Source organism: Ammospiza caudacuta, chromosome 3, assembly GCF_027887145.1.
Source record: "Ammospiza caudacuta isolate bAmmCau1 chromosome 3, bAmmCau1.pri, whole genome shotgun sequence".
In the NCBI taxonomy this organism is placed as follows: Eukaryota; Metazoa; Chordata; class Aves; order Passeriformes; family Passerellidae; genus Ammospiza; species Ammospiza caudacuta.
In genome coordinates, this window is record NC_080595.1 from 98,454,945 (window position 1) to 98,481,674 (window position 26,730).

At 38.3% G+C, this 26,730-nt stretch overlaps 1 protein-coding gene across 1 annotated transcript in view; it reads right to left on the minus strand.

The window, feature by feature from the left end:
- Positions 1-2,691: 2,691 nt before the first annotated feature.
- Positions 2,692-26,730, minus strand: part of CD109 (CD109 molecule) — a 71,016-nt gene continuing 46,977 nt past the window's right edge. The window contains exons 24-33 of the mRNA XM_058802130.1: positions 26,165-26,246; positions 24,648-24,876; positions 23,977-24,142; positions 22,699-22,889; positions 20,172-20,327; positions 20,021-20,086; positions 15,623-15,759; positions 11,398-11,554; positions 10,879-10,981; positions 2,692-8,554 (exon numbers count right to left, since the gene is read on the minus strand). Coding sequence (XP_058658113.1) covers positions 8,364-8,554; positions 10,879-10,981; positions 11,398-11,554; positions 15,623-15,759; positions 20,021-20,086; positions 20,172-20,327; positions 22,699-22,889; positions 23,977-24,142; positions 24,648-24,876; positions 26,165-26,246 — 1,478 coding nt within the window. The 3' untranslated portion in view covers positions 2,692-8,363. The remainder of the gene's footprint in view (positions 8,555-10,878; positions 10,982-11,397; positions 11,555-15,622; positions 15,760-20,020; positions 20,087-20,171; positions 20,328-22,698; positions 22,890-23,976; positions 24,143-24,647; positions 24,877-26,164; positions 26,247-26,730) is intronic.

Consider the following 26,730-nt stretch of genomic DNA (forward strand, 5'->3'; position numbering starts at 1 on the left):
TTCTGCCCCTCTCCTTGTCACCTCCTGCCTGCCGCTGCTCAGCTCTGCCTGCAGTCCGCATAACTTGTTTTCCATCACCTCCAAGGAAAATGCCATGTTCAAACCTCCTGCAAGCCAGATGTGCCCCACTGGTTGCCAGGTGAAATGTGCTAATCTAGAGGGACTTGAAGTTTAGGATTGCTTTAGAGAGTGTTCCTGTGTATGACCTTGTGCAGCATTATCCCAGCTCTATTTCTGGCAAAAGCAGGAGAATAAAGTCATTATGGATGAATGGAAAACTAATGAAACCAGAGAAGCAGCTGAGGCAGAGCTGTGTTGATCACACCAGGCTTTGTTTTCTGTATAATGTGGAGTCTCATACTCCTTTGGTATGAGTATGAGATACTTTGAGACCACACGCTGTACTTCCTCACAAAGAATTCACACCTTTTTTTTGCTTCTCCTGTATCCTGTAATAAAAGTCTTTTAAACTGTGGTTGGTCTCTGTGTATTGGAAAAATGGTGGATGGAGTTGAGAAAGGAACCATGAAAGCTGCAGCATTCAATCTTAAGTGGAGCAAGCAATGGCAAAATCACTCCATACAACTGTCTCAATAAAACTTCATGTTGTTGAACAGTAAAAGCATTTGTGTTTTTATTATTCTAAGATTCAATTAAAATCAGAAACAGAAAAATGAGACCTAAACTACATGTGAACAACCGATCAAGGACAATGATCTTCTACACAAACAAGACATATTTGTCACACTGACACTCATTAACATCCAGCCACCCCATCTTTAAATAATCATGATGGGGATTTTGCATAGTTCATTCCTGAAATCAAAGTGCGAACTATAAGGGAAAAATCACATGGCATCTTGCTGATACATGCTCTTGCACTGAACTTAGAATACAATGTACAGAGAGACCTCTGGTTTAATTAGCTGCCCACTGAGCTAGAGTTGGCTTCTATCTTCTTCTGCATATGAAACCACAGAGCTTTCTTAGTACATTATTTCCATATGTGTTTATATTGCTATCTTTGCCACTTGATCCAGCATTTTAAGTGAGCATTCCTGTCTAAAAAAAAAATAACAAAATGTCTATCCACTTACCTAAAGTATCCATCAGCTCAGTCCTCTCTTTCCATCAGTGTGAGCCAGAAGAATCCCCAGGAAAATCCATACAGTCTCCCTGGTAGGCAGCAGTTGAGAATCAGATCAAGAAGCTCTCTCTTATGTCATTTTATTCCTCTTTATTAGGGATATGATTTCTCATTCTTTGCTTCAGACATATTAAAATCCTCACTTAGCTAAGTAGCCGTGCCCAGGATCGTGGCTGGTGTCAGGACATGAACACCCAGCTAGGGCAGGACAGGTGCGTGTGTGCTAGCACAGCACAAGGAGCAGGGTACTGCAGCTTGAGCATCAGCACCACCACGAGCACATCCTCAGCAGGGGCTCACAGCTCTTTTAAAGGTGTCCAGGGGCAGGAGAAAGGTGAATCACCACTCATGCACTACTTACATGTGCATCTGCCCAACACTTCTTGTGTAGGAAGGGATGGTATGTATGTCTGCACAAATATTTACACTTAAGCTCTGGCTGCTTCTACATTTTACCATTCTACATTTAGCTTGCTCCAAAACCACTTTTCTAGAGACTGGTCTATCATCAGAATATCTCATGTTCCAAATTTGCTTTTTTTAGGACTACTATCAATATTGAAACAGAAAAAAAATTATGAGAGAAAGCCTTAATAAAGTCTGTGCACTGTTCATCCTCATGCATACAGCCAATTCTCGTACCACAGAAAGCTATTAGGTTGGTTAAAGATTATTTCAGTTTCATAAATCTGCGCTGACAAGTCAAAGTGGTTTTTACTCATTCTGAGTTTGAGCTGATAGCTACTTCTCCATGAGAACAGAGAAGATTTTAGTCTGGACAGGTCATAAAGGCTCTAAAGGAAAGGGTAGAACTGTGACACATCAGTACAGAAATGGACACTGAACTTATAGCAGAGGTGGTTAGGGCAAAAGAGTAAGGGAGGCTGAGCAGATCCTGACCTCAGAGTTGAAATGGGCCAGGAAGCTCTGTCAAGGGCAGGCAGGAGGAACAGCAAGAGAATTATGAGGAAAATTAGGAAAAGACAGTGTCATGGAGACAAACTTCTAAATCATGAAAAATGGCAGTTAAAATAGCAGGTCACCTGAAAAAAGAAATCTGCACATCAATTCAATTATGTTTGTATAAAATAATTTGGCAAAAAAATTTCTTGGTGCTCTTTTACTTCCACTTCAGCAATTAGCTCTGTATCCCAATGATTTTCTCCTTTTCACACAACAGTACAGTTCCTCATGTTCTCCATGACCACAAGGGGCTTACCTGAACTGAGCTCATCACATAAGACTATTTATGCTACCTCTTTTACAGACACCAGCAAACTTTGCAATAACTTCATGTTGAACAAAATAGTAGACTTTTAAATTGAGGTGACTGTTTACAGCCTAACCAGGGAAGCCACTGTTGTAATAATTTTTTTTAATTTTATTTATATTATTAAATTCTGAGCTTTAAAACACAAATGAAGAAACCTCTAAAAAGTGCTGAGGATGGGTAGTGGTCAGCAATGTAAAGAAACTGATCTACTACAAGTAGCTGTATTGTTAAACAAGCAAACATTAGACATATATTATTAAAAGTCATCTTTAATAGCATTTTAAAATAGCCATTGCAAACTTTATTTGAAGAAAAATAAACTAATGACAATCTTCCAAAGTCCCTTGAAACAGTCTAGTTCCTTAACATTTGCTTTATTACTTGAAAAGAGAAAAGCTATTTGCATATTTGGCATGTTAGTTCACCTCTGTTTGCTCAAAACAGCTCATAAAAACATTCTTTTTCTATGATTCCTGATTTGATCAAAAGTGGAAATCTGAATGATGATCCTAACTTAGATCAAATTGGGTATCTGCCTATGTCTCAAGGCAGTGAAGAATTTTAGTTCAAATTATTTAAGGCCTGATACGGAAAAAGAAAAGATGTGTCAGTCAGTAGAATATTATACCTACTTATATACTTCCACTGAGCCAGCATATTTTGATTTTCTTCTTTGTATTTAATATCACATACAACCTAAGAAAACTAAAAACCGCAACAAAAAAACCCAGTTCATATTATAATATTATAAGATATTAGCAATGCTGATGAAGTTTTTGGGTAGCTACTAAGAAATACAGCAAATTATTTGAATTCAAAGATAAACCTTAAACTGGAGTACTGGTGACTCAAATGCAGTACATAAGGCATTAATGCTCACACCTATCTGAAAACAAGCTATCTATAGGAAAATAATCATTAGATTAATCTCATACAGCATACTATCAGTCTTTATTTCATTGCATAGAATAGCAATAGAGCAATGGCATTTCCATTTGGCACAAAGAAATACATTAACAAGAAACAAAATGAAATATTTTGATATGGGGAAAAGGAAACAACTGCTGTTACATTTTATAGATAAATTAAGCACCTAATTTCAAAATCTTCAGATCATATAGACTTGGTTCACTGCATAAGAACTAATGGTAGAAGAAGAAATGTTATAACAAAATAATGTTAGTCATTAGAATTAAAATTGAATCCTCTTTCTTAGTGTTTCAGACAGAAAAATTATGCCATTAGGCACTAGCTGCTTTCTAATATATATTCTTTCCTAAAAATAGAACATTACACAGCATTGTTGGTTTGGGCACTGTGCAGATCTTGTGTTTATGCACATACGTTACACACTGCAGAACACTGCAGCCTACAACAGCTACGTATATGCATCTGCTTTCTGCAGGATTCAGCTAAAACCAAATGTTGTCAATATTCATACCAACTTGAACAATACACACTCAGAGAAATATTGCTAGGATAATATTTTGATAACTGAATAAAACCAAATTTTGTATTTTAGGTTTGACTTTCAACAGTGACTTTCAAGGCAAAAGAGAGGCCTGTAATTTAAGAAGGACATGGAAGTGTAGGAGCAAGTTCAGAGGAAGGCCATGAGGCTGACAAGAGGACTGAAGCACTTCTCCAGGGTAGATTCCCCTGTGAAGACAGGCTGGGAAAGTCAGGATTGTTCACCTGGAGAAGAGAAGGTTGTGTGGAGACCTCACAGCAACCTTCCAGTGTCTGGAGGGGGCCTGCAGGGAAGCCAGAAAGGGACTCTGTCAGGAGCTGTACTAACAGGACAAGGACTAGTGAGCTCCAACTGAAAGAAGGGAAACTTAGACTAGATATTAGGGAGTTTTTTAATTTGAGGGCAGTGAGACATTGAAACAGGTTGCCCAGGGAGGTGGTGGATGCCCCAACCTTGGCAGTGCTCAAAGCCAGGCTGGGTAAGGCCTTGAGAAACCTGCTCCAGTGGGAGGTGTCCCTACCTACAGCAGAGGAGCTGGAACAAGATGATCTTATGGTCCAGTCCAACCGCTTCACATTCTATGATTCTATGGATCTGCCTCTCCTGTTTCTCCTGCACCTGTCTGGCCACCTCCCCCTTTCATCCTGTGCTGCTGATGTGCACAAGCCACAAACTCCTGCTTGTGAAGTGAACAGGAGCATGTGGTATGGAAGCTAATTGGGAATACCCACACTGCTTCTGTTTGATACAAGCTGTGCCAGGGGAGGTCTAGATTGGATATTGGGAAAAATTTCTTCACTGTTAAGCATCAGAACAGGCTGCCAATGGAAGAAGTGGTGACACTATCCCTGGGGGTATTTAGAACGAGTGTAGATGTAGCACTTGGAAACATGATTTAGTGGCAGACTTGGCAAAGCTGGCTTAATGGTTGGACCCAATAATTTTAAAGGTCTTTCCCAACATAAACAATTCTATGGTGGTGCCATGCTGGGAACCAAACTGGCCCAGCCTGCAGATTCTGAGGTGCTCTAAACCTGTTAAGCAGCAGTCATTCCCTGTTCTGTACTACAGCATTTAGTACAGAAGATCTCTAAATGACACCCATATCAAAACCTGCAGAGAAACCCTCAGCTAAGATCATGGATGACAGCAGAGGCAGAATTCAGGGGGAACACCTTTAAAATACATCACAGACTCAATCCTAAATAAGTATCTCCTACTGATTGAATAGCATATTAAGAGCCCTAGACAGACCATGTCCATTGACACCCTGTGGCTGAAAAGGGCATGGGAAATACCAGCATACACTCAGATTTCAATGAACACCAGAAATGCTCAGACAACACAACATGAAGATGCCATCACAAAATACCTGTTCATTACTGTTTTTAGCATCACTCCTTAAAACCCTGTAGACCTTATTGCTAAAGAGCTCCAAAAGCCTTTTTACTACAAGATTTCCTGTTAACTTCAGTGGGAGCACGGCCCCCCTAACATCCAAAATGGGTGTCATAGAGCAATGGGGATAATATATATGCTGAACATTTGTGTAAAGGTTCCCATACAACAATGAGGAAAACAAAGAAAAAAGTCACTGTGCCAAATAATATTCCATTCACTGCCACCACAGTACAAATTTTATTCTCTGCAACTCATTCAAAGTCACTACTGCAAAGTGACTGAAGGCACTGATGCAGGAATGTAAAAGGCCACCTAGTGTAAACATTTGTTTACAGTCACACAATGTACATGGTTTCTTTAAAATAGCTTGATACAGATGCAGATTTGGATGCCTGCAATAAAATGCCTTCCATATAGAATAAAGTAAAATAAAAGAGGATGTTTATTCACTGACTCCAACAATTTCCCTGACATGATACATCATGACTGATGATTCTTAATATAGTGTGCAAGGCAGCCAAAAGTCATTTAAAAACATGTGTTGTTTGTCTGAAAAACAAATGTAAGGGAATACTAGTAAAAGCTGCACTGTCCAAAACTCAGCTAAGCAGTTTAAATCTGTTTTTCTTGGAGGATTTTCAGGAAGATTGGACTGCATGCAAAACAGAACTAATTTATTCCTACTATCTACTGCAAAAGAGCAATTTATCTCCAGTACATCTTGTCTAGAAAATAAGCCCCTTTATCCTATCATTAATCAGGTACCAATGTCCCTATTAGAAGCTCTGCACGTAGTAAAACCTGGAAGTATGTGAGCTTTAGGTTTTTGAAATTATATTAAAAGGAGACAAATGACAAGTCTGCTGTTCTCAAAGACAAGAGAAGACCAACAATCATAGGTCACAAGTCAAACCCACAAAAAAACACATCCTAGTTTAGATGAGAATTTTTTCCAGATCTTACAAACTTGGCACAGTCAGATTTAGGCTCCCATAAATGAATAAAGGATTTGAGATGTAGAGTTGTGTTTAATTCTGTATCTTCATTTCTCTTAGCCTTGGACCCATGTAACCAAGTGAATGGCTTACAGGGGTAAGATCCTGCATCCAGCTGACTAAGCAGTGTGTTTGCCTTCAATAAATATATTACTTCATGTGGGTCAGAGCAGCACACACACTCTGCTCAGGCACTAATTAACTACTCAAAAGGCTAAATCCAAAACACACCAAGGACAAGTGAAAAGCACGAAAGACCATGAAGTAGCAGGACTAAGCTCTACCTAAGAAATAGGACAGAACCCCAAATTTGTGAAAAACATTGTAAATTCCAAAAACAGGTGAAGTAAAACAAATAACCCCATCTAAACTAGTTCTGCAGTGAAAACATATACATTGGTAATAGAAGGCACCCCCAGTCAAGGAAGCTCAGGCCTCTTCCCATGCTAAAATGCAAAATTTCCTTTGTGAACAACATTATAGATGAGCATAAATACAAAAATATACATTTTAAGCAGTAGAAAAAATGGAATAAAAATTAGAAATTGCTCAAGGAAAGTGACTGCCATATTATTACATGTGCACAAAAACACACTCCGTCTAAAAAAGGTATGAAAGAAAGGGAATCAATAAAAATTAAAATTTCTACCTCTCTTAGTCAGCATGACAGCTATTAACTTCATTTCAGTAACTAGGAGTGTAACAGCTTGGCTGCCTTATCAAAAAGAAATAAGCATTAGATGTTACAGGTAGTGTACAAGAAGGACAGACTGGCTACCAGACAGCAAAGGCATTCATACACTCAGGAGCAACAAGCTCCCAAGCTCACACATTTCCACACTCACAGAGATCTGTAATTCTCCCCATGTGCAAAGGGCAGGTTTGGGTGCAGAAGTGCCTGCTACTTTTCACCATCACTTTCCTTCATTCCACTTCAGCAGAGCACTTGAGCACACATGGATGTGGTTAAAGTAAAGGAAGCATGTGAATTGTTTGGCTGGACTGAGTGCATATGCAGCCCATGCCTCCTAAAAGCCTCTCCCACCACCAGCAACAGGGGCACAGATGGCACCAGGGCCACCAACTCACATGGCACTGAGAGCAGTAAACAACTGTTTGGGCTATGCCACCTGAGCTGTTGACAAGGTGACGCTGAAAGCGCAAATGATGCCCCGGAGACACTTCTAGGAGACATCAAAAAAACCAGAACAGGTTCAAAGCAAACTTCCTTCATCTGGCCATAGATATATGCCAGCTGACACCAGCATTCTCACATGGAAAGAAATTGCATTTATTTCTGAATAACCCTGTAAAAATGAAGTCTGATAAACAGACTTTATCTTTGACATGTTTACAGTAAAAAGCTTTTCAGAGTAAAATGCATTAGAACATCCTGAGGTGTTATTTTCAAGCATTATTAGCTTATGAATTGACAAAAAAAATCCACCTACCTGCTCTGTAATGATTCAAAAAAAAAAAAAAGAAAAAGACTGACAGCTTTCTGGAGCATTCAGCAGTTTGTAAATGCAGTACTTTTGGCTCTTGGATCTGCTCTGAAGCCAGCTCCTTTTTTTTTTCCATATTATTCCCCATGAGAGCACACAGAGAAATTCAGTATTAAAGTTGAGTGTCACATCTTCAGAACAGAACAAATTGTGTTCTGATATCAAGCTCCTATCATTGCTTATCAACACCCTAATGGAGAAGCAGACAGTGCTTTGGAAAAGCATGGTAAACTAACATCCCTAAAAAATAAGCACAGTTGGAAGCTGGGGTAAAAACAAAGTGGGAATATGGAGCTAAGCTTACTTTTTATCACACTGCTTTCTCAGTAACTCTGTGCTTCTTCAGAAAATAAATTCAATTTGAAACTAACATTTGGAAAGCTTTTCCAGCAGACACTTTTAGAAGTTTTCTGGCACAGCCAGAAATTTACCATATGGGCCAGCCCAGCTCTCCCTGAACACAGCAGGAGTTTGGTCATGGTAATCACTAAAGACAGGCTGTTATCTGAACCTAAAATTTTCTTTGGATAATTTATGGAAACCTTAGATGTGAAACATAATCTGTTTCCTTTTACAGCACCCAACTGCACAGCCAGTTTACATGAAGGACAAAGAGTACACAGAACAAGGAGGCCAATGAAGAGTGCTGAAGCAAGGCTGCAGAACCATCTCTGTGGCAAAGGTGGCAATCACTTTCACAGAAGTCACAAGAGGTTATACTTTGCATTACTTCTGAATTATAGCTTCTCACTGCTCTTCTTCCTGTTCAGAAAGGTTAATTAACATCAGTTAATGAACTTCTGGAAATTCACCAAGAACCCAGCTTCAAAAAGAAATAATTTTTAAAGGATGCACTCAACTCTGACATAGAGCTCACCATACACTGCAAAACACTTCCCAGATACTTAAGCCCCATTTTTCTTCACCCAGAACATCTCAATATATTCAGGCCAACACCTGGTGAAAGGCACACTTTCATAGACTCAATCTCAACTGTTAGACACAATCTGTTCACAAACCTTGGACAAACATTTTGAAAGGAATTTTGTCCCTACCTACATGACAAAGGAACTCAGATGCTTTACCTGGCAAGCTGCTGGCTATCATATTTAAGAGCCTGGTCTTTTCTAACTGATGCTTTCTCTCACTATCATGTATGGGAGCTCCAACCTCCTGAATCTGGGACTGCTTACCTAACCTAGGTCCTGCTCTTGTATTTTACTCTCCCATTCCCTTAAGGATTGCTACAGAGCCAGACTAGAAATCATTCATTCAATCATTTCATTTCAGAAACATCAATACATGGTAATGGCTCACAGAACAAGCTTTTGCAAAGTTTCTTCCTCATAGTGGGTTTTTTTTCCTTTTTTTGTCCTTCCAACTAGAGACTTTGCAACCTCTTTTTTTTTTTAGTAGCAGCATTTTTTACCTGAAATTATATTAATTTTTATTACAAGCCTCAGGGTATTTTAAAAACATGTAATTTTATGGGCCAAAATCTTTACCAAACAGTGACACCCAGCTAGTTATAAAATGTCAGGTAAGAGAATACTGCTGTACTGACATCCAAGCCAGCTCTTACACATATGTCAATTGTACTATCTGCCACAACAAAATCACATTTATTAATAAATTCCAGAGCATTTCCTAGATCTGAATATGACATGAATCTGTCATCATCACATAAAATATATCCCTGCTGCTTGGGTCACCAACTAAAACAGTGATGGAAAATAATAATTTAAAATAAAATCACATTCCTCTATTAGACTGGAAAGAATTCTCCCAAAAGAACTCAATCATGGCATATATATATATCTATTGATCAATGATATATCTTTGCTATGTATTGATAGGAATGGTGTCCTGTAAAATAATATTTCCACAAATCATTATCTTGAAATTAAAGAAATTACAGCTCTGATTTCATAATATAAATTTTGGTTCTTAATATTAGTTTGCTAACTGAGAATTTATGAACTAAATTTATTAATATAAAAATATTTACATGTGCATTTACCTGTAACTTTGCAACAAACATATTTATTATTCTATCTAATAGCATTCTTATGAAAGATTAGATCCTGAGCTCTTCTCCTAGGAACTCAAAATTCATTTCAGCTTCTAATTCTAGGGCTTAAGTGTTTCTCTCAAATAAAACTTGCTGTAATTTTTTTAAGCTTCTAGCCCTTAAACATGCTCTAATTAATGGGCAGTGTACTTATAACCATTAATTTCCTATTTTACCTTAAAATTCTGTGAGTGAACAATAATTTCAGCCTATATAGAATAAATGTGATCTTCATCTAGCTGAAGTAGCACACATCGTATCTGGTTGTCTTTTGCATTGAGCTAAAAAAAGCATGAAAAAATTGCCTATACAACTTCTTTATGCCTTATCTCAAACCAAGCCCAAATCTTTAATAATGTACCAAGGGGTTCATGTAGTGAAAACCTAGTATCTTCTCCAGTAGCCTGTAACTTTTTTCTTGCTTTTAATTCTGAAAAAAAGCCTTTGTAAATTGTTGCCCATCTCTAAAACACACTCTACACAACACATACTATATAATACATATAATACACTCATACACAACAACAACAAACAAAAAACAAACAAAAAACCCCCCAAAAATACAAACAAACATGCAAACCAACCCAAAGCCCGCTCCCAACATAAAAGCCCTTTAAAACTCCTTTTTCAATGTACACCTTTTTTAGGCAACAACAGAAGTCAAAACACTGGCATTTTCTCCCAAGAAGGACTCTTAGTTTAAGTAAGAAACAGATGGCAAAGCTACTGGAGAGGTATTATTAACTTGGTAAGTGAATCACAGTGAAGCTCCTGCTTCATTTTGATAGTTTTGGGAACATACTGGGCCAAACAATTTGCAACAGTTGAGGAATCAACCCATTAGGACAGTAGATATGTGAAAACACTATTACTTGTTAGAAAATTGGGCATGTAAATGTCCAAAAAGACCACAGTTCAAAGTAGCTTTTTCTTCACTAAAATTTCTCCTATTCCTACAAGAAGAAACTTCCTTTTAAACTTCTGAATTATTAAATTTGAAATGACTGTCACTTACTAGGTTCATAGTAATCCAGTACAGTCACTGAAGCATCTTGGATATTTGCCACCTTGAAGTCTCTCACAGCTGGAATATCCACACAAACCTGTGTTTCATTTAGCTAGGAAAACAGAAGAGAAACATCCTGAGAACCCTAGGGATGGTGGCTTCATGAAGGAGCTAAGGAATTTAGCTCAGTGGTAGTCCATTTCTAAAGGCTTAAGAGTCAGGATATATATAAAGATGATTATCTCAATTGCAGTCATTTTGGTCAAATTAAAGACTTCATTAAATGTCTGCCTTCTTATGTGTGATTTTTAAGAGGTCTGATTTAGAAAGTCCTTACAAATACAATTGAGTTGCACCTATCCAATCAGTCTCACTCAAAACGAGAAGAACTATTAATTCCATGTAAATAGCAGATGTTGATTTTCCCCGAAGAACACAATCATAATGTCATTCCATATTTAAGCCTAACAATGCCAGAGTCAAGATGAAAATCACCACAAACACATTTCTTTGTTATTTCCAACTTACAGAGTCGAAGTATAGGTTGACTTTTCCATTATCCTTTTCAGTCTTCTTAACTGTACTGTCTAATGGAACAAAATCTGGTGACACAGAGAAACCACTGAGTAAGCCAACCTCCATGAGGACCATACCACTACTGGGAGCGGAGCCAGAGCCAAAGTACCTTTTCAAAACACAGAGAAACTTTTAGTAGAAATACAGTAGCCCACTCTGCAAAGAAAACATTCGATCTTTAAGTACCAACTAATGAAGTAATAATGCTTAATACTTGGGAAAGAAATGGAACAAAATACTTACAAGAAATGTCTAACAATAAAGAGCTAAAAAGTAATTTCTCAATTATTTTTCCAGCTAATTTTAGACACATATGCAAAAGCTGGTTTAGAACTGAGAAACTGCAATACATAAATCATGTGAGAGACTACACTGACACCATGAGGAACTTTCAATCCCTATTAGTACAGCTTTATCTTACAAATATGCAGAAACCATTGCAATTAAACACGTTTCAAAAGAAGCAATTAAGAAACTGCTGTAGGAATTCCTGTACTGAAATATATGTATTTCCTCTTATGGATGCATTGGTTTGCTTTTATTCATTTTGGAGGCCAAGATACATGTGTGTACACCAAAGAAGTCTCCCAGACCTTTTCATATTTCCTTTACAGAGACTGATGGTACCATTAACAAAGTCATCACCAAATTATTTCACAAAGTTTCAGTTTTAGAATGCATAGCCATGTTATTATTAATCCACATTTGGAAGAAGATTTAATAAGTTGAGTCCCTTTTTTTTTCCTAAATAATGCTTACTATTATATCTTCTTCCAATGTAAAAACCAGATGCTGGAGTTTGCTCTATTGAGCAAGTCTTGCACACTATGGTGCATAACAGATGTATCAAAATGTATTTATGGTGCTCTGTGCTACAAGTGTCACCTAAATGACCTGCAAAAGATTCTACTGCTTTAAATAAAGTGGGTAGCAGAAGAGTTTCGCGGGCCTTAGAACAGAAGATAAATGATTATTGTCCCACTAAAATAAAAGTGTCTCCAATCCTCATTTTGAAAGCCTGGCAGTATTGAAAGTAATTAAACTATTTCTTTGTAGAGCTGGGTAGTTAAAAAAAAAAAATAAAAGGGAAGAGTTGCTTTCAAAGCAATGCTGTTAAGCCTAGCTGATTCAAGGCAGATACAACTTTGAAAGAACTACAGTGCAACTGCTGACTTCAGTTGGCTCACAAGATTAGAAACAACTGAAACCATCTGTTTGATGATGTGCTGTGCCAAAGTAGCTGCTATTGAAAATAAATAATTGAATTGGAACTGGATGTAATTATTTCTGCATAATTACCAATAAGAGGAGAATAAAATATCCAAGCTGTCTAGCCAGCCTGGGGTGCTACTAAAACACCAACAGGTAACCAAACTGTCTTGGTACTGTCAAGGAGTGAATTAGATATATCCCTAGAATTTATGAGGATCTGCCTCTCAAAAAAAGGAAGAGAGGCAGCCTTGGAGGTGGATTGTGGTACCATCTCTTCAACTCCATGGTCTCTTAAAAAAAGGGAAAAGAATCATCATGCAAGAATGATCAGTAAGAGAAGGACAGACTTGAAACTTGGACCTGAGGAAAACGGGTAATATTTTCAGTTGAACTTTATGTTTCAGCTCTTCAGCAATATGAGATCAGGGTGAGACCCCCTCACAGAAGATACAAAGAGAAAACAAAACCAAGCTAATGTAGGCAGAAAGCAGAAATGAGAGTGTAAATTGAACCATCAGTGATCAGTTTCCCATGCCTGGAAAAGGTATGCAGGCAATGAGACTTAAAAAAAACTAGTAGTCCTGGGTATTTGCCTCCCAGAGAGGGTGTTTTAGCTCCTCTAACCAAGAACCACTTCAATTTGAATGAGACATCATCTGCTCGAGTGTCATAAATAATACCAGTTAAGAAGACCAACCCCTATCAAGCTTGCTGAGAGAAGGTGGATATTCTCCAGATTAAAGAAAAAAAATTGTGAAGTTGAAGCCTTCAGTACCTAACTATGTATGCCCATAGATGCATACCCACAGCTAGACTATATACACCCATGCGTTGAGATTTTAACTGCCTTTTTGTATTGGTTTCTCAACTAGAAAGCCAGATCATGTTATAAAGATCCTAAGTAGGCAACTTTAAACTAATTTAGGAATATCGATAAGGCATGTATAATATACAATTTATAGGGAAAAGAAGAGGAAGATGACTAGTCTATGAAGCTCAGCAATCAGAGATGAAGCCGTAGCCTAAGCAATTTAAACAGACTTCCTCAAAGTACCAGTCCACTTCTCACAATAAGAGTTGATGGAACTGATGCTGGAACTATCAAAATGCTCCAAGTAATCTCTTGAGGCTGCTTTTCAATGTCACTATATTTCCCCCTCTTCTTTGAACACTTGGCAATTAAAGCATCACCACCCTAGAACATCCCCAGAGAGACGGAGCACTTCTTCTCTGTATTTTAAGCGAAAGGTCTTAGCTAGAGAGTTGCCCAAAAACTACTTACCCCAAACCCAGCATGTAAACCCTTTACATGTCAGGAGGTTGGGCTAGACTTTAGAATGCTGTTGACACTTCAGAGAAAACTTTAAAAGATAACGAGCCCGTTCTGTTTCAAGAGCTCTCATGTATTCTAGTGTCTCTGCCCACCATCTGTGTCACTGAACTGGATACTAGAAACATATAAAAACAGAGCTCTGGCTTTATGCCTGCTGGCTATTTCCCAAATTAAATCAATGCTCTGTACTGAAATAATATTCTCTATAGCTGATTATTTGTATGCTGGTGTCACCTAGAGGCTCATCTCCAGTCACAGCTCCCTTGTGGAAGGCAGAGCACAAGAATAGTTCAAGGCATACGGAGTACAAAGTTTAAAGAAATAGCAAAAAGAGGGTGTGTATGAAAGGCATGTAAGAAGAATCATGGTGGATCAGGTGGTACTTTGCAAATCTTGCATTTACAAGGAATGTAACAAGATGTTACATATCTAATATGCATAATGCCACAAGAAAAAAACTGTTTCTAGAGGAAGTATTCACAAACGGATGAAATCCTTAAATACAACAAATGCAGTCATCTCAACAACATTATTGTGGATTATAAAAGATAGACGACAAAAATCATAAATACATATACATAGAGAGAAATAAAATGTCCTATAGGGTTTCATATGAAATATGCAGGTGTCTCTAATTACAAATGCATACTGGAGAAACTGCCAGAAAACAAACACCTTCAAATATACCTTTTAAATATGTGTATGAACACTTCCACAGCAAGCAAAATGGAGGCCCAAAGCAGCCAAAGAAATAACTTGATTGACTGGCTGATCTAGGAATACTCAGTTCAAAGTCACCTATTCACATGTGATGTAAATTCTATCCAGGTAACACCAGGTGGCTGTCCTGTGGTCCATGAGATGATACTTGAGCAGGCTCAGCTCAGTTTTTAGTAGCTGACTACTGAATAAGAAACATCACCCCAGATGCACATGTTCTCCCATATCCTCCTGCCCCCTCTCCCTTATTCAGCAAAAAGAACAGAATTAGTCTGGGTGGAAAACTTTCCACCTATTTAAAATCTAGAATAATGTATTGTAGTCTATTACCAAGTTCCTTGCTACTGGTGAATGAAAGACCACAAAGATAGTTGCACAATAAGGCAATGTGAATTTATTATTATGTAAATATGGATTTTGACTCCTGCCAAAATCATTCTGAGTGAGTTAATTATGGAGATGAAAAAAAGAATGATTACTTCATGGTGTTTTCAGCACTTTAGAACTTACTTCTCTCTTTACAAAAGAAGTATCTACTTCTTTATCAAGAGCAAAGAATTGTTTTCATCAAAGGTAAGAGTAATAGGCCCTTGTCACAGCTTGCTACTCAAGTTAGAATACAGAGATACTGATCCAATTTTCAAGTCTGTCCACACACATCCCTATAGCTCAAAAGCACTTGCACCAAAGAAACTGTTGAGTTTTTTCTTGTATTTCACACAAACTCTTCCACATTCCTCTAACATTTAGGGTACTTCATTTGTGCAAAGTAATTTTTATCTTCTTCAGGTATACATTTATATCCCAGACATGAGTAAATTCATACAAACAAATGGATAACTCAGTTTATTTAAAGCAATCTAAAGTTGGTATATACAAACGTGTATGAGAAGCTCCAACTGATTTACCTACCTTGTGCACACATTCAAAGTCAAGTGGTTTGTATCATCTTTATCATCTTTTACATCAACATTCAAGTCAAAGGCTTCTTGATTTTGGACAGATCTGAGCCTCTGGTCAGTGTGCTTTGTGTTGTACATAACATTCAGCTGTGGATTGCAAGTACAGACATCAGGTGACACATAAAGCAAATCAGTGTGGTTTAAACACCAAGTTGCTAGCACCGCAACACCAGAGGAGTGTTCACATGAGAAAACACATGTTTGCACAAACCTGCTAGCCTGTAATTGACTTGCTAACCTATAACTTGGACAAGACCCTGTCATACCTTCAAATTTGGACTGACAATTTTCCATTTGCTACATGAAACCATTGTAGAAGGACTGTGATTTTCCAGAACCACTTTTCATTCCCTTTTCTCTAGCCAAGCAAAATGCATATTGGGGTCTTGCAAGGGGAGTTATTTTAGCCACTTTCTGCTTATTTTTCTACCAAAAGCAAAGAAGAACCCCCTCACCATACTATGTGTTTTATCTGGATGAGTGAGGGAATCATCTTTAATTTCTGATTTTTGCTTTTGTTGCTATGTCTCTCACTTTTTTACATAATACAAAAATTATGCTCCTTCTTTCAATCTCTACACATAATTCCCATCGCCCTGCCCAACACTGCTGAATTTAGCATGCTGTAAGAGTGCAGAGCCAATTCTGCAGCGGCACTCAGGACAGCCATGGGGCAGCCGTGAAGATTCATCATGCACAACTGCTCCCCAGGAGAAGGCAGTACCAAGGATGAAACCAATCGAGAAAGCCTGCCAGTTGAAGGCACACAAAAAGCAGTGCCTCAACAATCTGTCACCATAGAAACAAAACTGTTTTAACTTTTGCCAGAAAAAGCTTAATGAATGGGAATTTACTGCCAAGGCAGGAAGTTCTGAAACCACATACTGAACAGGTCAATCAGCTAGTATTTGCATGGAATCAGCTATTGCTGTTATGGTCTGACTGTCTTTTCCTATTCCTCATGACAATGAAGGAAAACATTTTCATAACACAGAGTTTAATTAAAGCCTTCTTCTGTATACACACTCACGTTGGGGACAGAGGTTTTTATACAGAAATTCACATTAAATTAACAAAATGAGCAAATGCATTTCTTCAGTTTTAAAAGGCAACTGCCAAAGCTAAAGGCAGAACTGGTCCAGTCTTGTGTGTAATGCAACCAGTTCTGGTGAGAGGCCCAAGGAGAGAAAATTAAAAGCTAGTGTTCTGCAAGAGAGTGATGCTTCAAATAGTAGCTGACACTATCAATTGTGCTATACTTTTAAAAATATGGCACATTTATAATCCTCTAATCAATGCCTATCCCTTTTCTTCTTCAACTAGCAGCATAAATGAGCTTGACTGAGCACGTGAATTCAATGAAAACATCTCCAATATTTTCTGTCCATTTTGAGTACTCAACATCCATTCAAATGGTAATGGAGAAATATGTGTGCATTTCATCATGTACCTATTTCAGTACCATCACACTAAATAACATTCAGTCCTCTGCCTAAGTCCAGCAAAAATATACTGAGTGGAAAAAACAGTCCCTGTTTCCAGTAATGAGTAACAGGGAATTCTGAGGTTTTTTCCTCATTCCCTCTCTATACCTTATGAGGAGATTGAGAAGATCTTGTTCACCTATCCACTTTGCCCATACCCACCCTTGTTTGAGCCTGTCTACCCTCTCCTTGTTGCTGGTTCTAGATTTCAGTGGCATTCTCCTTCCTTCCAAGAAGGCACAGGCCATGCCAATTACTTTAGTCATGTGTCAAGTCCAGCTCACAGAAGAAACATGTTTCTTTCAAGACTTTCAGCAGGCCTCCTAAGGAAGATTGCTTCTTTGATTCCCTTCTCTAGAGCATCTTTCATAATACCCTAACCCATCTTCACTTCCCTCTTGCAGAGTAAGTGTCTTAGGTCATGCATGGGATATACCAACAATGGGATATACCTACAATGGAGAGACAAGCTAGAAAACTTTATTGACACCAGGACCAAAAAGCTGTAAGTAAATGTCTGCCTTTACAATCATAATATCCAAAATAAATACATTTTATGAGATCCTGAAGGGTCAGGAGAGAATGCACTGCCAACTTGCACACAGACAGTGAGATTTCACCAAAAAATTTTTTTTTCCTAAGAATCCATTCTGTTGGAAAAGCATGATGTTTCCATTAATGGATTTAATCTTGTGTTGTGTGATACTTAAATGACTTACTGTTTTGACACGCTACATTTGGCGAGAAAGCCAAATCCCAGAACTGTGATTCTTACCACTAGACTCTGACGGGCCCAAGACAATGAAACCCAGCTGAAGAAATGTGATTGCAATGTCATATGCTATCTGATTTATTAAATCTGATCCAGACCTAGCCTATGTCTGGGAAAAAGAGAAATCTCATTCAATGTCCTCAGTGCTCTTTCTTTTAGAATACCAGACTTGCCAAAGGAAGCAGAAGGAAGGAACTGATCTCAGCAAACACAAGGTTTTGGAGGAACTACTCCAGGGTGTTAAGTGTAATATTCTGAATCAAGTCACAGCATCTCTGACTCAAAGCTTCAGGAAAAGAGGCAACAGCACAGTGACCTAAATGAACAAGGTAATCTAGCCTTGGTTCGTGAACAGCAGTTCTTTGTGAGCACATTTCTACGTTAATGCAGCAAACCAGGAACTTAAACCCTGGTGTTTTACACCCCCAGGGAATGCTCCACCACAGTCAACTGGCTATTCTCAGTGGAAGACTTCTGCCCAGTCTTCACCAGACATGCTAGCTTGAACGTGAAATTTTCCTGCTGGAAATAATGTAATAGGAACCAATGTGTTTTCACAAAAGGTATTAATTTCAACAAATCAGTGTTTTCCAGCAAGAAACAATTTGCTGAAAAGTTTTTCATCAGCTCGCCTGACAAATTAACTGAATAAGTATCAGGAAGTATTTCTCAACAATGATTAGGGTTAAATAGTCTTAACTGTTCTGGAGCCCCCCTTGTTACATTCCACACAATCACACACACAGGCACACTGAAACCACAGATGTGTGAACACAGTCCTGCTGAGATCTTCATTCCTATCTTGGCCTGCAAGTCTGAATCTAAATTATCCTCTGAAACTTTTGAACTTTGCTGTAACTTCATTTGTACTTCTGGGAATTAATAATCATGGGTTGTGATTTATGGCACTGTGGGTTTTGCAGACTGGTGGTGAATGAATGAGGTGTATCTCCAGATGCTGTTCACTGCTGATAGGCAGGTGTGAAGAATTCTTTGGAAAGTTGTTTTATCCCAAAGTACATTTACAACTATCACCAGGCTTTTTTTGCTCCCCAGATGCGTTAGAACACTAAAGTGAAGGACAGATTGGATGGAACTTGAGATAGAATCTGACCTGGTATAAAAACTTGGAGACATTTAAAGGTGACTTTGGATCAGTTTTCTCAAGTATGACTAGTAGCCCAGCAGGAACTCTTGTTTTGTGACATAATCATCAAGTATAAGTTTATACTTCAATAAAATCAGTCTCTCATGCTCAGAGACTAGTGTTTCTGCTAACTTTTCCAAGGTCTGGCTCTTTCACCTGTGTGGTCACAACCAATTGCCATGGAGAGGGCACCAGGAAAGTGAGATCCACTGCTGGCCATATCACATTAGATCCAATACTGTTTTCTGAAATGGTATTTCTCCTTCCACTTTCTGCCATGCCCAGACTTTTGGTTGATGCTAAGTGTCTATTACTTTTTGTAGTTTGCAGAATTGTCTGATTGTTTTTCATGCTATTTCAGAACACTGTAAAAATTGCTGGAGAACCTAGCTGTAATAACCTCTTATTTTTAGTTTTTGTTGCTTTCTACTTCAAGGAAAATAATATGAATATGGATATGAAAGGAAAACAATTCTTATAACCAGCAATGCAATCTTATTCTGTATTGATCTGTGCCTTATTATGGTTTACCACAGGTTCTCAAATGAGGCATTTCTGCCTAGTCCACATACCTGTTTTACTCTGAACTCTGTGTCTGCCAGTGTACCACTGCAGTCCTTTGTCTTGCAAATGGACATTGCATTTCTGCAGGACAGGGCTGCTTTGATACACCTCTGGCTCATGGAAGTGCCCCAAAACTGCCAGTCATCCAGCAGTACTTAAAAGGCCACACCATTGGTCAGAAACGACAGGAATATATCCATATTTTATTCACAGCACTCCTCAGTTAGTGCTTTTTAGCACTCAGAAGTGCTTTGCTACTGATTTAAGACATTTTGGAAGACTGCTCCTATTAACAGATTTTATAAAACTTCAAAAACACACCTTCCTTACAGAAAGCATATCTTCAGCAAGAATACCTACCTGATTGCCTGCATTGCCTACCTGAAAGACAGCAAATCCCATTCCCTCCGCTGACACTGTCATTGTCATTTGTTGTGCAGGGGGAATCTGAAAGAAAGATGAGCAAACCAGTATTTTCAAAGTACTTTCAGTCAGCAGACTGTACAAAAGTATTCCTCACTTTTTACAGTACCTCCTTAGTCTGAAGCAGGAAACGGTTTTGAGTATCAATTGAGAATGTCTCTGGCATTTCCAAAGGAGGGGCTGTCACTGTTATATCCATTTCTGTTTTGCTTGCCACAGTGAGAGCTGCAAACAGACTCAAGGCTTGTAGAGCCACCACTGTGTCCTGTTGAGAGAAACAAACCCTTTTGTATTGAACTGAAGCAGCCAGCACAGCACACAGACCATGCCTTGGGGAGCTCGTAGTCCCTGCATTGGCCCATTTGTTGATCATGCTAGAACCTTCCTGCAGCCACCTCCCTATCTCTGGATTCCCCTGGCAGGAAGATGCCAGCCCAGAAGAGAGACCAACACAAGACAAGAAGTTAGCTCCTGTGGAAATGGAAAATGAGGTGGGAGGCAGCCAAGGAAGTTTTTCTCTTGTGCAAGGTACGTGCAACACCTGACAAGCTGAAAGACACAACAGTCAGAATCACACACCAATCATGGAGAAAGACACAGAGGAAAGTAACAACATTGCTACTTTCTAGATTTATTTAGTGACTGTGCATTAAGTGCTCAGTACTGCACAGGAGTTTTTCATTGATCGTTGATGCAAAAGCTACAGGTCTGAAAAATCATTAACACTAATTTTAACAAAAGGTTGAAAGGAATTTTTATCAGACACTCAGCAACAACTTCAAAGGGTTTCAGCCCAGTTTACCCTCTGTATTTGATCCAAGGGTTTTGTGCAATTGTTTAACCACTGCAGAATATACTTATGCACAGTCATATATGTATCTAAGATTCTTTTTTTTTTTATCTTTGGGTGTGATTGTAGGCTTAGCTCTCCAGGTTTTGAGCACAAGAGGCAGTGTTTGAACGTTTGGTCCAGCCCAGTTTAAGGAATGAGAATTTTAACATCTACTATTTTCTGGGAAGAAATACAGTAATCAAATATATGTGTCTAATCTCAGGGACTTTTACTGTTCATGCAGTTTATTTTGCACCTATTTTTAACCAGTCAGAGTGAAGAAATTGGCCTTTCAGGCTTGGCATACAGATACTTTATTTATTATTAGGCCCCTTCTAGTAAAAAAATTCTAACATAACAGGAATTCATTCACTACAACATGGTGACTGTGCCACACCTTAAGGGGCTAGTAGGGGCTTACTATTCACTCTAACTGATAAAAAACCGTTCTCCTTCCCATGCCACATCCTTGTCTGAGATGCCCTGCTTCACTGATCTCAGAAATGCAGAAAGATCAGCTGATTAGCAACTGCAAATTCACAGTAAGCTGTATCATGTATACAGATCATGGTGAATTACTACACCCTAACTTATAAAGCATCACACATACAACATAATGCTTTCCTCCTTATTGTTCAACAATATATTAAGTTTCTTATGTAATAAACTCATGGAAGGAAACACTCCAAATGTTATTTTATAAAGCAAACTTAGAAGATAAATAAAAAATTATGGAGTAATTTATACAAATTAAAAAAGGCATCTAGCAAGACATTGGAGCAATTTTGAAATCCAAATAGTTTAGACTATGGAAGAACAAAAGGATTCAATTAATTTCTTAATTTCACTCTCAAGGGTAAAAGATAGATTTTTAAACTTCCAAGTAAAATAAGTTTCTGGAGAATAGAGAAAAGCTTTTAAAACTCATTTAATGCTTCAATCAACCTCTCCAAATAATAAGCAAGAATTAACACATTAGGAAAGCACTAATACCTCAGGGGAACCAGGCCGGTTCTTAAATTGCATTTTACTCAGAACACATTTCTCTCAGATTAATACCAACCAACATCTGAAAATAATGAAGGATAGCCTGTACACCTTGGTACCAGCAGCATGATGAAATGTGAAATTTTACTGTGACCAGTATTTGTAGTTAATTTAAAAGCTAGTTTAAACCAATGCAATCCATAGTACTATCTAATTTTTTGGATGCCAGCATAGCTTACAAGACGTGGCTTCAATAACATGGAAGCCTCCTGGAGATAGTGAAGATATTCCAAATTTCATGGCCCATCAAAAATCTATGCAATAATAAGGACAAAGTACATCAGTAAGTTAAGACCAGCTGCCAGAAGAGAGATTAGGTTAGGCTGTTTTTCTAAAACCTACTCCCTTTAGTAAAAGGCTAAGTTAATAGCCTTTCAGAAGCTTGAGGACTGGCACATGGTAAAAATAAAAAGAGGCTTCTCTCCTTGGAAAGGAAGTAAGCATATGTATTCATCATACTTATTTCGAAAATATGTTTAATTACTTTTCCACAGGCACTACTATTTCTTCTTTATTTGTTATTAGTACATTATATAAAGAAGGTCTCCCTCTAATTCTCTTTCTTATTAGACTTGCCAAAAATACTAAAATTGGCAGTCCAAGAGTAAGATGCCAATAATGCAAGCTTGTACATAACCAAAGCTGTTACAGCAAAACAAAACTCAGTAATTACTGTGTAAGAATGGTACTTTTTAATTCTGAAATATACACTACTTGTTTAAAAATTATAGCAAAACCTCTTAAGACAAGATGCTACCTGAGTAGATGAAAATCCCCCAAGGTGATTTCTTTGATGACTTAACCATTTCATAATAGGGATCCCTTCAGCTAATCTGTCTTGATGAAAGTGCGAGAGCAGAGCGTATGCTGCAAGTTCAATATCAATGGACCGTGGCTGCCATGAGTCAGAAATTTCAGAAGCAGGCGTTACCCAAAAACGAAATTCTCCTGCAAAATAAACCAACATAACCTCATCCACAGACTGAAGTCTTTGGATTTCTGGAAAAGTCTTAGGGGAAAACTCTTCATTAATGCTTACACATGGGCTCTATGGGATGTATGATATTGTGTTAATGTTTAGGTGTGTGTTCCATAAGGTACTTCCTCAGCAATGTCTGAATCTACCTACAATAAAAGCTGAGGTCTAAATAGTCACTCAATTGATTTCAGTGAACTTTACATTGATCCTTTCCTTGTCAGCCTGAAGTGCTCACAAAAAGAAGCCCTTCTGAAAAGGCGACCTTGTTGTTCTAGTGCTCCTTTCTCTCAGGACCAGAGAAGGCACCTCAAGCAGCACAGCTGCTCAACAGACTCATTCTTGAGTAAAGCCTTCCCAAAAAAAATTACTTCTTCTCTTCCAAGAAGTGGCTGTCCAAAAGGCCTAACTCAGTAAAGACAGACGGACAGTCAAAAGGCTCCCTTGCTAGGCTACAACACAAATTCCTTTGGATTCTTCATGATGACAGTTACTATTTTGAGCCAAAAACTTCAATTTCCTATATTCCATATGGTCTGTTCTTCCCCCGAATTAGGAAAAATAATTCAGCTGAACTTGAAAGAAGTTAAATATACTGAGATGACAGGTCTCCAGAGAAAGTGCAACTGACCTTTGCATTGCCTTATAGAAATTCCAATACTTCACCTCTTCTTTCTAATACTCATTGCTCCCCAATACCCTCCTGATCTCTCCAAACTACACTGGAAGAGTGAACTTCATCCATCTCTCTTTAATCAGGCTGATAATACAAGGTGATTAAAACAGGAAACCTGACAAGCCATGTCCTTCAAGAGCATCACAGTACTCCTATATCAGGAACACACTAACTGAGACTGAACACACTAACTTAGACTGAGTGAATTTTCATTCATTTATGGGCACTTCTTATTAAGGCTCTCTTGGGACTTCTTAGCTTATTCTCCATATCGTACTCTGAACAGATTTGAATTCTGAGCACAGAGCTGTAGATATGTGATAGACATCTTTAAATTTGACAAAAATCTATCTGTACAACTGTGTGAGATATTTGTGGAGTACCTTGGCGTTCTGCTCTCTGGTTCAGCATATTCAGTGCTTCCTTTGCTCTTGGACTTTTTGCCCAGGACAATGCGTATGTCACAAGTGCCAATGTGTAATTATCTGAAATGCCTTCTTCTAATTTATCTTCTAGAAAGTTTGTAGCAGTCTTGATGGCATAAGCATGCTGGAAATTAAGATAATATTGAAGAATGTACAGTGAATAGAAAATATCTTGGAATAGAAAAATGTTGAAGACAAATTTGTACTGAACCAGAGAAATTATTGGCCCCAAACCACAGCCAAGAAACAATGAAAATCTCTTTCAAAGTCATATATGAATCTCAAAGGCAAGCCTTTTGATCTGGCACTGTCTTTATGAAAATGAATAATTTCAATTAAATCAATTGGAATGGCTTAATATCTTTAAGACTAGTTCCCCCCAAGAAATTTCTTTCCAAGTTCTTGGACTCAAGTCATGACAGTATTCTTGCCAACAGAAACTGCCTTTAGATTTTGCAAAGATAAAACTGAAGGGCTTAACACAACTTTGCATTGCTTTGAATAGGTAAGGGATTTTTAACACAATGAAGTTAGATTTTGTCTAATGCTCAAATATTTCTCTATTTCTATTAACTACCAAGCGTTTGCCAGGTCTCCTAACTATGAATCATATTTATGAATTCCAATACCTGTTTATCTGGGAACCCTAGGAGAGATGACATGATGTAAGCTGTGAGAGTAATTGGATTGTTGGTGCCTCCTTGAAGATCACTGTGTAACACCTTCCCAGGCTCCTGGAACTCTCCATCTATTTTCTGATGACGGACAATCCATTTAGCTGTATCCATGAGCACATCTTCATCAATATCTATGAATGGACGAGCTTGAAGGAAACATCTCAATACAAAAGCTGATAACCTTGGGGAAAAGGTTCATCAAATAAGTCAAAATTAGCCATGCATTACAGCGTCCTCTGTTTCAGATTATATAAAAATAACTATAAAGCATAAGGTGTTCTACATACCCCTACCAAGCAGAGCAAAATGCATGCCTCACCCAGATATGCAAGTAGGCTAAATTTAATCCACCAAAAACTTAAGATATGTGCTTTCTCCTGAAGATCACCCCTTCTGCAGCTATGTTTCAAAAATAAATACAGAGTATAGACTCTGAGTCTCCCAGCACAAGTGTATCTTTATTCAAACATTGCTCTCCAGCTTTCTGCCACTAGACAGAAGTTATAATTTGCAAAGTAATGCAGCAACAGGTTTGATGTTAATTATCAGCACTATCCCTGTAATGATATCCTGGAAACAACCTTTGTTGTTTTATTATTGATCCCACATTATCCCTCGACTCCCTTCTTTCCAAATGTGCATTCATGTAACTTGTCACTGCACTATTTAAGTACTGGAGTTGCCAGTACAGGTAAGCAATCTTCATCTTCCAATCCATCAATGTTGAGTCAAAGGCAAGTCCTGCTGATGTCAATGAAAGATGCCCACTGAGTCCAGAAGAAAGTCTCATTCAGTGGCACAGTTAACAGGGACAGAAGCATGTACTGAAATATGTCAGTACATCTAAACTGAGCAAGAGTTAGCAGAACAAAGTGCTGGAACCTCTCTCTGTTATCTATCTGGCTTCCACAACTACGCTCTGTACGCTTCCTGGAGTGAAACTCAGCACTGAAAAGGCTTTTTCAGCTGTGTTTACAGTCTCAATAAAAGGAAGTGTGACAGATGCAAGTAGAACAAATTTTTGTCACTAGTAACTCTGTTCACCCCCTACAAAATATCTGTCATGCTTCAGCTTCCAGTATGGAGATAACTGATAATCTGATTGAAGCAGTGATGATATCACAGCCCTAAATGTTTTCAGTCAAGTGCAAGAATAATTAATTTAATTGTTATTCTTCATTCCTTTGAGGAAAGCAACAGAAAAAAACTTTCAGACTAAACTATTTCCCTGGTTAAAATAATTCATCATTCCTTGTTTTTCCCCAAAATTAAAAAGCCTTGCCCTAATAATGTCTTTGACAATATGTTATCCAGCAAGAAAGACTTAGAGTTGGCCTAAACACCTAATGAAAACCAGGCAGAAGGCTAATACAGCTGGAAACTTTTACCAGCTTCACAAAAACTTTTCAGATGCAGGGAAAATATCTAAAAAACTAAAATTCCACAATGATTCTGGCAGAACTACTCACCATGTGCTCCCAGAGGGATCTTCATTTCCAAAGGCACTAAAAGAGCCATCATCCCTCTGGAAAAGCAGCTCTCTTTGGTAGCCTGAAGTGGAAAAGTAGAGACAGGTATTGAACACTTTCCTCTCATGTGGGTTCCTGCACAAACTGGAACAGAAACTGCTGGTATGAACAAAAGCACTTTCTAACGCTGAGAAGGGCAATACTTAAGCTTGTGTTTCATAAAAAACCTCCCAAATATGCAGGGACACACAAAACCGTGCAGAGAATGGTGAGGAAGTGGGCAGCAACAGGAAGGATCCATCTGCAAAAGGAGAACCAGAAACTCCTGTGGCTGCTCATCAGCCACCCTGCCAGTGCAGAGGTGCTCCCACACACCCAGGGGTTCCAGGAGCACAGCAGTGAGAGCAGAGCAGAGATGCAGCTATAGCTCATTGCTTCATCATTTTGGGGATCTTCTGTACCTACAGAAGTGCTCCATCTTTACAGCACAAGCAAAAATTAGGTGTTTTCCAACTGAAAGTGCAAGGCTACAAATGCTGCTGGAAAACCAGGCCTCCTTTTCAGCT